Source organism: Alosa alosa, chromosome 2 (genome assembly GCF_017589495.1).
Source record: "Alosa alosa isolate M-15738 ecotype Scorff River chromosome 2, AALO_Geno_1.1, whole genome shotgun sequence".
In the NCBI taxonomy this organism is placed as follows: domain Eukaryota; kingdom Metazoa; phylum Chordata; class Actinopteri; order Clupeiformes; family Clupeidae; genus Alosa; species Alosa alosa.
This window is the reverse complement of record NC_063190.1, coordinates 14,435,837-14,448,564: the sequence shown is the minus strand read 5'-3', so window position 1 is coordinate 14,448,564 and position 12,728 is coordinate 14,435,837. Positions and strand designations below refer to the sequence as shown.

General features: G+C 40.9%; 1 protein-coding gene across 1 annotated transcript; it reads right to left on the bottom strand.

Annotated features, from left to right (window-relative positions):
* Positions 1–3,371: 3,371 nt before the first annotated feature.
* si:dkey-111e8.4 (uncharacterized protein LOC793802 homolog) lies at positions 3,372–11,782 on the bottom strand. The gene is made up of 5 exons (XM_048237486.1): positions 11,622–11,782; positions 11,247–11,345; positions 11,036–11,140; positions 7,497–7,656; positions 3,372–3,772 (listed from the first exon to the last, which is right to left on the bottom strand). The coding sequence occupies exons 2-5, from the start codon at positions 11,287–11,289 to the stop codon at positions 3,382–3,384; spliced, it is 699 nt and encodes a 232-aa protein (XP_048093443.1). The 5' UTR covers positions 11,290–11,345; positions 11,622–11,782; the 3' UTR covers positions 3,372–3,381.
* Positions 11,783–12,728: the final 946 nt, after the last annotated feature.

Below are 12,728 nucleotides of genomic sequence, written 5' to 3'. Positions count from 1 at the left end.
GCTAAGTCTGAATGCAAGTGTGGTTGAATGCAAAAGAGCAAATTCTGATGGTGACAAAAGTGAAAGACGAACCTCTGGGGAAAACAGTCTTTTCAGTCTTCATGGATGAAAGTGGGCAACTCTCTGCATCTCATAACCTACATGTGGACAAGGACAACAAAATGCACCAGCTCATACATACGGACTGGGAGACGGTGGTGCCAGGCCCATGTCGTCCTCTCAGTGTCACCTTACACAGCACATGGCATTAGCATGGCACAAATTCATTTGTATGCGTCGGACATGACTGATTATGAAGCAGTACAGCTGGCAAATAAATATGAATGCCCTTGACTTCCCCCAACATAAGTACATGTACACACACAGACACAGTCACATGTGTACACACACACAAACACACAAACATGGAAGTTACAGTGTGTCAATGAAAGATATGACATGCTGTAAAACTTGTCCAAATTGATTGGTCACACTGTTAAACCTCAAATGTAAGGTTTGTAACCCTTGTATGTGTGTGTGTGTGTGTGTGTGTGTGTGTGCGAGCGCACATGCCTCACTGCTGCAGCAGCTCATGGTCTGTTGTGGTGGTCCATCATACAGCTCCAGACTGTGATCCAGGAGGCTCCACTTCAAGGTCAATTCCTCTGATGGGGTTGAAATACCCACACAACCACACAGGCAGTGTACACACACACACACACACACACACACACAGAGGGACACACACACAGACACACACACATACTCACACACACACACACACACACACACACAAAAGAGACACACACACACACACACACGCACAGTAAATCAAAACTTAAATGAGGGAACTTAAATGACTATTGGTTCTAAAATGACACCAAACCAATTAACCCACACTGAGGGTGTTGATTAGGATACTAGTCTTTGTACACTAGACTGATGACATCAACCCACCAGTGAAAGAGCCTCTGTTTTGATAGTGCACAGCTGACTGCCTGAGCCCCATGGCAGACGAACATTTGATTACGTTGTAACCATTGTTTTCTAAGTGGAGACACTATCTCTCCCCCTCAATGCCGCTCTGAGACGTGTGTCGATCAATTTGAAGCACTAGTCCTACACCAGCACAGATGCTTTAATGCAGCACTAATCAAGGGCGTGGCCGGTGCAACCATGTCTTACCATGGACGATGCAACTCTGTCTTAAAGAGTATCCACTTTACTTGCTACAGTGGGTCGATTCCCAGTACATATGGAATATGTAACAGAGTGGAGAGATAGTCTTGATCCGCTAGAGATCAGCTGATGAACAGCTGCCCTCCTGTTCAGTCCTGCATGATCGTTTGGTGTAGGCACAAAGAGCTCACACCAGGCAGGATCTGTGGAAACAGGCAGAGTTAGCCACTGTGTGCATTGAGGAGTAGAGGAGGAGCATCCCTGCTCAAATAGGTGCTGTAGTAATGTAAGCACTGATTGGCTTTCATACTAGTTTTGAGAGTGGCTGGCCGCACAGCATCAGCCTGAGGTCTGACATCCAGGGCTGAGGCAATCAGGAAAACTGAGTGGCCATCTCTGTCCAGCAGAGCGGGGATGAGCGAGAGTGGGATGAAAAGCATGCTGGAACATTTGTACTCATGCGTGCGCAAACACATCGAGTTTGAGTGGCGAGTTGTCATTGTGAATTGAGAACCACAGCTCATAATGGGCAGTTCCTCTTGATGCAATCAAGTTGTCCTGTTTGCCACAACCTGGGGGTTTAGCCGCCACTCTGGTAACTGGTGTAGGTGGCCCATCCTGGTTTCAGTGGAGCCGGCCTGGGGATGCGGAGTATCACAACACTCCGTGGCGCTCCCAGAGATAACGCCCAGAGGTATTGTCAGCACTGATACACTAACACACATGACCAGGGGTTAAAGTGGGCTGGAACGATCTCAGATAAATTAATAAATAAATAGATTCATTCATACCAACGATATAGCATGATGAATAATCTATTGCCATGCTTCCTAGTGACATTAATGCAAAAGGGAAAACAAATCATACTTTCCCAGATGGGTAACTCAGATATAGAATTGCCATTACAATGACCAAGAAAACTAGCTTATCTTAGATTAACTAGCTGAACAACACAGGTGACCACTTCTGCATAGTTTCATGTTGTCCAACCCTCATTTCCCCCCTTGCACCAACACTGGATTTCAGAGTTCCCCCACCTGCCAAATGATCCCACTTTAACCACATGATACTACCTTGGTGTGCAATTTTTTCTGAAAAAATATGTTTTCCTTAAGAGAGGAGAGGAATATTTATGTAAATTCACCAGGGTGTCGAATCCAATATTTTTGTGTTGAATCGATAGGCTATGGAGGATCTTATCCGATATTATGGATCTATCCAAAGTTTGCTGTAAGGATTTTCCATTCAAGAAATAGATGTAGTACACGTAGTTACGCTGCCCTACATTCAGCCTATGCAATTTAAATCACCGTAGACAGCAACCACGTGAGAGAGAACAACACCAACAACATGGTCCACATACTCTCATGTTAAAATCACTACCATTAGTGACTGCTCTGAATGTCACCATCACAGGTTATCTGATCTCGTGGGGTCGTGAGATCTCTGCAACCTGATAATGTCTGAAGTGCAATAATTCTGATCAGAACTACTGTGCGTAAACATCTGCTCACACATATGTTGGTGAGGGGATGTTGAACTCAAAATACGGAAGCATGTCATGCAACAAGTAAGAATAGCGCACCTCCTAAGCTACTCGTTAGCCTATATCAAAAGTGCATGTACAAATTGTTGCAAACATAATGTGCTTTTCTAAATATGTTACACTGACATATAGAGAAAATAAAATAGGCTACGTTGAGAGATGTCCGGTCCACCATTTACCTCATACACCCTTGACAGTCCGCCCGGTGACCTTCCTCCGTCTAGATGTAGTCATTATCGGCGTCGCGGCATATATACCACAGGATCACATAGAGAATGAGGAGAATGGCAAATAGAAACAGGGCGATGAAGATAGCTTTGGTGAACGGGGACACCATGGCAAGGAAAGACCGCAGCTGAGACCGGGAGCCGCTGCTTGCCTTTTACAAATTCAAGTGGCGTTTCACGACGCACACACCAAACTACTGGTCAACGACCACGTGTAAGTACAGTGTGCCATATGTGTCTGTTTTTATAAATCACCCAATACCTTTGAATTTCTCTACAAATAAAGCAAAATGTTATTACTTTAATCTAAATATTAGGCTATAACATAGTTTGTCCTTGTATTACTTGCAAGCTACAAATTACAGCTTTGCTGCTTCAGGTTGGATATAAATGCAACAATGACATCCACGATAGCACATAATTAATTTTAAACATAACACTTTATTTATATCAATCACTCTCACTTTCATCATTACAGTCATCATTATCATTTTGATCATCATTGCTGTCACTGGAGCTATTGTAGTCCTGGGGGATGAAAACTCCAGGAATGGTGGTCTTTGATGTTATGACAGCCACACCTATATTCTCTTTTTTAACCTGTGTTTCCAGTGGCTGTGTGGGTGTCACTGTTGGGTTTAGGGTGGCTTTGGACGCTGACACACCTGTAGACATTTCACCTGTTGCGTGCGACCCAGTGGGCCGTATGTGATCTGCCAGGATGCCCACCAGCTCCGAAGCATGCCTCTGGTCAGTCCGGATCTTAAGGGAGAACTTTTGCTGCTGCGCCTCCCCAACTGAACCATCCACTACTGGGTAGATCTCAATCTCTGTCAGCCTCCTATTGACACATAACAAACACCAACAGCTGGTCTGAGTTTAGTTTCTTTCTCTCTGTTGGGGTAGCTAGCTTGTATATATGGGGTGAACAGGTCTGTATTACACCAAAGATGTGCATCAAATGTGTTCATGAATAACAAAGCTACTGTTTGTCAGTTCACCAATCCCAACTGAAGTACCACTTGAGATTACATGAAGGTTTCCAGTGTATAATCTACAATATAATGCATGTGTAAATCAATTTCCAGTGTTAACTCAACAATTAATCTGAAAACGTATACATTCAAGTCAAGTCAAGTCATGTAAATGATATATTATATATTAATTATACATTATATAGTGCATTTTTGTATGCAACCCAAAGCGCTCATTCAGAGAGTATAGGTGTTTTTTCATACATAAGATAATATAAAATTCGCCAAACTGCAGCAGAATTATAGCCTATTTTTATGACATCAAGTCAAGTCAAGTTATTTTTATTTACAGTATATAGTGCATTTTTGAGTGCAACCCAAAGCGATCTGGTAACAAATCTGGATTCACCCAGGATTTTCCACTAAGGCCTTCCAGAAGCTATAGCAGAAGCAGACATATCTATTTCAAAAGAGCAGAAGTGTGTTTCCCCTTATGATAACCTTTCTGCTTGTCATTGATTAATCTACTCTCAGATAACACTCCCAATCCAATTAATTTATTCAGCAAGTAAATTAAATGTCAGTTAAACCCTCCATACCGTTTCCAGTCATACAGTGCCATTTCCAGAGGTGGAAAGTAATGAAATACATTTACTCACGTTACTGTATTGAGTAGTTTTTCTGTGTATTTTGTATTTTTTAAGTAGTTTATAAAATCGGTATTTTAAATTTTACTTGATTACATTTTGAGTGAAGTATTGTACTTCGCTACATAAAAAAAAATCCCATCCCTTACTTGAGTAAAAAAAAAAGTTAAACGAAAACAGAAAGGGAGAGACAAGAAATCGCCCTAAACCACTATAGTGATAATGATCAGCATGTAGCCTACAACAGGACATGAATCAAGCTGGCGCCATGCAGTCATTCTGAAAGTGATGGAGATGGAGCTGGATCACGAGATGCATCAGATTACATGTGTAGCCTAACCTATGAAAGTGTATTTTCCGCTATTTCAATGGGTTGTCTCAGTTCGTTTTAGCACTAATGATAGCGGAGATATTCAAGCAAACACCATGGGATTTCGTATTTTGACGTTTGTGCTCACTTTTCTTTGGAAAGAAGTTTATTAGCAGTTGTTTCCGCTCATTTTGATGTCTCTCTTTTTAGTAACCTGACTTGGCTTTCTTGGAGAAAACATTGCACCAGCAGCACAACAATTAGCGGTCCACTACTAGCGATGCTCAACTAAATAAACAAAAGATAGACTACCTTATGAATCGTGCAGGCGGACTAAACCATTTAGATCTTTAACAAGGGAGAGTGAGAGTGACCTTAGACAGTTTTCACATGTTTTGTATACAAAATCCAGTCAGTCAAACTTAAAATTTCGTCTGACATTCATTTTGACATTTAATTTGGAAGTTAAAATATTCAGGTAAAATAAATATATGGTGGACATATAGCCTAGGCTATATATATTTTCAGTAATTAGCTTAAACTTCCAGTGAGTCTATTCGACATTTTCACCACACATTATATTAACACACATATAAAAAATCCAAACATAAGAGTTATGTGTATTAAAGTGGAATGACACAGGAAAAAAGTATTGAACGTGCCTACTGAAATTTCTTCAATACTTTGTGGAAAATACTTTGTGGAATCCTGATCTTTAGTTACTTCCAGAACTGTTTAATAGAATTTAATTGAATTGGCTGCCTGCAAGTCTTTCTGGAGCTTTCTCCGAGTGGTCCTTGGCTCTTGGAATTGACTATCCTTCCTACTCCCTGGTCAGAAATATTGCGAGGAGATCCTGCATGGCAGTGATGTTTCTTCCACTTGCAGATAATGGCTCCCATGCTGCTTACTGAAGATTCTGAAGTTTTGAAATGCATCTGTAACCAGTTTCATTGATATGTTTTGCAACAATAAGGTTGCAAAGGTCTTGAGAGAGCTTTTTGCTTTTATCCATCATGAAATGTTTCTTGTGTGACACCTTGGTAATGAAAAACCTTTTTATAGCCTATTTATAACCTTATTGGGGCCCTATACTTCCCACTCTCCCCCCCAGTTCGACGCCCTTTAATCTGCTGAACCTTCTGCTCGTTTCCAAATATAAAAAAAAAACTCTCTGCAACTCAACATTGGCCTGCCTGCCTCAGCTGCCTGTGAGGGGCTTTTCAGTTGTGCTGGATTACTGTTCACTGCAAAGCGACGGAAGGATGAGTGCAACTAACTTTGAAAATCAACTACTGCTCAAACTTAAAGGAACCGTATGTAAGAAATGTATTTCAATTAATCATAAAATAGCCCTGATATGTCACTAGACATTAAGAAATCATGTTCATTTCAAATACTTATATTACTGAGAACAGTAGTCCGGCCAGGATATTGTCATTTAAAAAGTTGCAGCCCTCAACTGATGTTGATGTTGTGTTTTGTCATGTCATGTCATGTTTTGGCCTGATGCGCCACCCTCCACCTAACTACTAATCAAAAGTCAGTAGTGTTTCGGCATCCGAGTTGGCAACCTCGAGTCAGGGGGGAGGGGGAGGGGATACACCGTTCTACAGTAATTTGAAAGTGATTGCAGTACCAGTCTTGGCCACAATCTTACATATGGTTCTTTTAAAGGAGAACTCCGGTGATTTTTCACATACATCTCCATTTCTCAACGTCACCGAGTACTGTCGGTATGAACAAAACTGAAACAAGGTTTTACCTAGCTCGAGTTGCTGCAGCTACAGCGCTACACAGTGGGAGCATGAACATGGCTGCCTTAGCTGCTGGCTGCAGCAACTCGAGCTAGGACCAAAGTCCTTTTCAGGCAAGTACCTCCACTCGGCAGCCATATTGCAACACTTTTTGGGCACTTATCGTGCATCTATTTCGGCAGAAATGCGTGTGCGTAAGGCTTCACGACACCAATCTTGCTCCAGCAGCTAGATCACAACAGATGATTGGCACGATGTCTTCACAGCACACCACATGATTGGCTCAATGTATTTTACAACACACCACATGATTGGCTCAATGTATTCACATGTCAACGTTTTACCACGGAAGGGTTGTGATATTTGTAGACAACTGACTAACCCCATGCATTACTATGGAGGATTTTTTGAGTGCTGTATCTTCTCATTAGAAAGTCTCTGGTAAAACTGGTTGTTCTGGTACCCCAAAAAAAAGTAACTAAGTAACTTTTACTTAAAGTACATTTTAAATGAACTACTTTTTACTTTTACTTAAGTACATTTTCAGATCGGTATTTTAACTTGTACTTGAGTAATATTTCATCAAGGTATTGGTACTTTTACTTGAGTACAATATTTTCGTACTTTTTCCACCTCTGGCCATTTCATTGGATGTTTGTATTTCTGATTGATTATATGTGTTATTTAAGCAACAGACTTTATTTAATGGGGTTACTCCAATTATTCAACTGGCAACAAAATATCTGCTTGTAATCAGGGTTGCTGACAGGGAATTTAACATGGTGGCTCACAAGGAACATTACAACACTAAAAAAACATCTGACTACAACAGAATAGTAACACCGCAATTCACAGGGAAATGAAGGTGAGAATGTACTGTAAAGTGGACTGTCTGGATCGTCTCTGGCGCCGCCAGACCCAGCAGACTGCCGTCAGAACCAAGCCGAGCAGAACCATAACCACCACGAACACGATAAACACGTCTGACTGAAGCCAATCAGCCAGGGTGCCGTACTGAGGGCTTCCACTGTCCATGCCTGCAAAAGAGAGACTAGTGATATTTAGAAGGTTAATTACTCCCCACCCCAGCCCATGTCTCAGACGGTGTGCTGATGTTGCATTGATACACAGCCTTTTTCAAGGTTTTCTTTTGCTTCTTTTAATAAAGATGTTTTAGGAGGGCGGCAATGGTTTTAAAAAAGTAAAGCATTAACACATAGATCGTCTTTCTTCTCTCATATGAAACCACAAGTATACGATAATGTTACAATAGCTACATGTAACATAAGACATGTAAAGATTGATTATTAAACATTTTAATCACAGTGAAAAGTCAGGAAAACACTAATTATGTATTGTTTTACATTCATGTTTCAACTGTAATATTATTTCCTATAGATTATTGTGTTTTTGTAAAACTATATGTCCTGAGGTAACATCTTCACAGCAAGTATAAGAGTGTAGATGGCGCTGGTTGGTCAGCTGTATGGTGTGTGGGTGTTTCATGAGTTAACCCTCTTGCTGTGTTCGCGGTCAAATTTGGCTGATTGACAATTATTTTCTCTCAAAATTATTGTTCATTTATTCTGACTATCATAAGGCTCAATGAGTTTGTTAACAGAGTTTTGTCACACCTAAATGTTTCAGATCAAACAAATGTAAATATAAGACAAAGATAACACAAGTAAGCACAAAAGGCAGTCATTAAATTATTAAGGGAAAACACAAACTTACATGGCCCTATGTGAAAAAAACTGTGCATAACATAACTGTGGCCTGATTACTGCCACACCTGTTCTCAATCAAGAAATCCCTTAAATAGGACCTGCCTAACAAAGTGAAGTAGACAAAAAATCCTCAAAAGCTCATCATGCTGAGATCCAAAGAAATTCAGGAACAGATGAGAAAGAAAGTAATTGAGATCTATCAGTCTGGAAATGGTTGTAAAGCCATTTCTAAAGCTTTGGGACTCCAGCGAACTACAGTGAGAGTCATTATCCACAAATGGTGAAAACATGGAACAGTGGTGAACCTTCCCAGGAGTGGTCGGCCGACCAAAATTACCCCAAGAGCGCAGCGACGACTCATCCAAGAGGTCCCAAAAGACACATATCTAAAGAACTGCAGGCCTCACTTGCCTCAGTTAAGGTCAGTGTTCATGACTCCACCATAAGAAAGAGGCTGGGCAAAAATGGCTTGCATGTTCCAAGATGAAAACCACTGCTGAGGAAAAAGAACATTAAGGCTCATCTCATTTTTGCCAGAAAACATCTTGATGATCCCCAAGACTTTTAGGAAAACATCATACCAACAGTAAAATATAGTGGAGGTAGTGTGATGGTCTGGGGCTGTTTTGCAGCTTGGGGACCTGGAAAGACTTGCTGTGATAAATGGAACAATGAATTCTGCTGTCTACGAAAAAATCCTGAAGGAGAATGTCCGGCCATCTGTTTGTGACTTTAAGCTGAAGCGAATTTGGGTTCTGCAGCACGACAATGATTCAAAATACACAAGCAAGTCCACCTCTGAATGGCTAAAGAAAAACTAAATTAAGACTTTGGAGTGGCCTAGTCAAAGTCCTTATCTGAATCCTATTGAGATGTGTCATGACCTTAAAAAGGCAGTTCATGCTCGAAAACCCACCAATGGCTGAATTACAACAATTCTGCAAAGATGAGTGGGCCAAAATTCTCACAGTGCTGTAAAAGACTCACTGCAAGTTATTGCAAACGCTTGATTGCAGTTGTTATTGGTAAGGGTGGCCCAACCAGAGGTGTGTTCATATTTGGCAAACAGTGGCGAACATTCATTACATTTGAACGACTTGGTGTTAACATTCCATTGTAACTGCATTGTTGCCTTCGTCAAACTTACGTCCAGTTCCACTGTATGTTCGCGGATAACTACCTCCTCAGACTGTTTGCGATTGTTCGCCGAAAACTCAAGGCTAACGGAAAACTGTTTGCAAACGTTCGCCTATGTTTGCGAATTTGAATGCACCTCGGTTATTAAGTTTAGGGGGCAATCACTTTTTCACAGAGGGCCATGTGTGTTTGGATTTTGTTTTCCCTGAATAACCTTTACAACATATAAAAACTGGATTTTGTGTTTACTTGTGTTATCTTTGACTAATATTTGCATGTGTTTGATGATCTGAAACATTTTTAAAAGTGTGACAAACATGCAAAAACACCACTGTACACACACACACACACACACACACACACACACCCTCACTCCCCCTCTTTGCTTCTATGCCAGCCCCCACTGGAACCTTTCCCCAATATTTTCCCCTTTCTGACTTGCATGAGCTCAGGGCAATGAGGCCTGTGGGCTTAAATAACAGATGGAAGTTCAGAACTGGTAATATCCACTAGAATTTAAGTTGATGCAGAAGGTCTACATTAGATGGTAATATGTGTTACTATGGATTTATAACACGTTATAATGCAGCGGTCATTTTTGACCGGGAACACAACAGTAGTAGCCTAGAAATCTAGACGCACCTTATAGCGGCAGCCAATTTGATTTGAATCAGTTCAGCGTGAATTCCCTGCTACAAAGAAGGTGGATGTTGCTGTTGGCGAACAGTGTGACATGAGTTAAGCTTTTTTAAGTTGGCAAAAGTTTGAACTAGCCAACTAGCTCCGCCCTGGACCTGTAACCGGAGGGTTGCCGGTTCGAGCCCCGACCAGTGGGAATGGCTGAAGAGCGTTTGAGCAAGGCACCTAACCCCTCACTGCTCCCCGAGCGCCGCTGTTGTAGCAGTGTGTGCTTCACGTCACTGTGTGCTAAGTGTGTTTCACTAATTCACGGATTGGGATAAATTCACTAATTCACGGATTTCCCTCACAGGATCAAAAGAGTATATATACTTATACCTTTATTAACCTGGAAGTGCTAGTGCTAGGCATGGACTTGAATGACAGACACGTTTTAAATCCCCCATGAACAAATGCTACTGCTGGTATGTGTCCTTTATGTGTGATATTGTTTGTGTAAAACTATGTTTGTGTGTTGTTTGTTTAATGTTTGTAGTTTTCAGGGTGGTCCATTAATGAAAATAAAATAAAACGAACGGATATCAGTATGAGACCAGTATGAGACATGTACTTACTTATTGACCAGCGGGTAGTTACAAAGAGCATGCCAGTCCTGCTATCAGTGGTAATCTTGCGTTATATGTATGCATGAAATCACATATATGTGATTTCACATATGAGTATAAACACATCCAAAAGCATGGTTAAGACATGTTTGGGTGGTGCCATTCCATATTAATCCCCCTTCTCTGCTACTGGGTAAATGTTTGTTACCAACATGTGTAACAATATGGCAGCATCTCTCACGCATATATTTGTCCACTGGAGTGTGTGCGTGTGTGTGTGTGTACTCAGCATAGGAAACATTCCCTACCTGTTTTGTTTAACTGACACAGTGGCTCTGGGAACAGCTGGAGTAAGTGTCTTAGGAGGCCTGGAGGAGGTGGATGTTCCTGGGATTTGGGAAGCACTTGCAGCCCTACACAGCAAGAGGGAGCCCTTAACCAGAAAGCAATGGCCAGCAATAGCCAAATCCAAAAGGTGACCACATCGCTACCAAAGCCATAAACCAAGGGCAGCCCAACCTGAAACACGCATAGATCTAAGGCCCTGTGGGGCTTCTCTCATATGGGCGTCCACAAGCTATGGAGGAATCTGCAGCCTCCACATTATGCTAGGTTGGCCTGTCGGTAAAAGGATGGAAGAACAGCTGCAAATTGGTATATATCTGTATATCTGTCCATAAAGTGCTAAAAGAAGACAATACACATAATAATTAATAAATGAAAAGGCAAATGTGATTTGAATGATGGATCAGGTAAAAGGGATTCAGAAGTAAGTTCACCAAAGTGTAATGTTACATATTTGCATTACAAAGATAGTGTGTAAGCCGCTTTGGACAAAAGCATCTGCTACTAAAGCCATAACCACAACATAGTAGATTATTTTTATGAACTTACTTTTAGTCTTTGAAATTACATTGTAGGATGACGATCACTTAATTTTCAGGAGTGCCATCCTCTCTTCATTAACATCAAGTCAAGTATAAAAATAAAGGCTGAGGAAAACTCAGTAGTTACTTTCAGATAACCCAGGAGTTGCATGCTTGAGTTGCATTTATGTGTCAAATAGAATTTGGAACCTAATTATGATGTCACTATTGGAAAGTTCCCATTTTGATTTTCCTGATCGCTACCTCTTAATGTGAACAAGTAGGCTACTGTTTAGCCTAATTGTCTTATAAACCATTTACATTTCTAGTTTGTTTTCAGTGGGTATGTTTTTTAACCTACAAAATAATTTAAACCCAACCCTATTGCCATGCTGTTTTTCATTTGCTGATTAGATATAACCCAAATTCCGAAAAAGTTGGGACGCTGTGTAAAATGTGAATAAAAACAGCATGGCATGAGTACAAATCATGTTAACCCTCTATTTAATTGAAAAAGTTAAAAGACAACATATCAACTGTTGAACAAGAACATGTTTATAGTTTTTATCAAAAATATAGGTTCATTTTGAATTTGATGCCTGCAACATTTCTCAAAACAGTTGGGACAGCATGTTTACCACTGTGTTGCGTACATTTTACGTGGATGTACAAGATAGAAGTGGTGTATGTGCAATGTAAAAGTATGTGTGAGCTTTTGACAGGGATGTGTAAGACAAAATTGGTGTATGTGCAAGCTTTTCATTTGCACGTGGGGAAAAAATGTAGTGTATGTACAAGCTTTTCATGTGCATATGCAAGAAAAGTAGTACATGTGTAAGCTTTTAGTGCATATATGGGACCTATTCTTGATATATGGCATAGGGGGCTGCTGGTACTGAATACCAGAAATGTAGCTAATCTTTCTGTCGCCAATACTGTCAGGATAGCTGAAGCCTTGGGTAGGGTGCAGTATGAGAAATTCATGGCGGACCGCCTGATTAACCACACCACAACTATTACAGACACAATTCCAAAGAACAAGCTGCCCTTATTTAGGTCTCCACCACTAAAGACACGGTCGAAGCACAAAGCACATCTTGCTGCACTGAAGAGTGATTGTAGCCTGTTTTCTCGT

Excerpts from the sequence above, each read along its gene's own strand:
- si:dkey-111e8.4 (XM_048237486.1), bottom strand. The coding sequence starts at position 11,289 with ATGAGAGAAGCCCCACAGGGCCTTAGATCTATGCGTGTTTCAG. Across the intron at positions 7,657-11,035 it reads GTGTCAGTTAAACAAAACAG|GCATGGACAGTGGAAGCCCT; the intron begins GTAGGGAATGTT and ends TCTCTTTTGCAG. Across the intron at positions 3,773-7,496 it reads TCCAGACAGTCCACTTTACA|GAGGCTGACAGAGATTGAGA; the intron begins GTACATTCTCAC and ends ATGTGTCAATAG.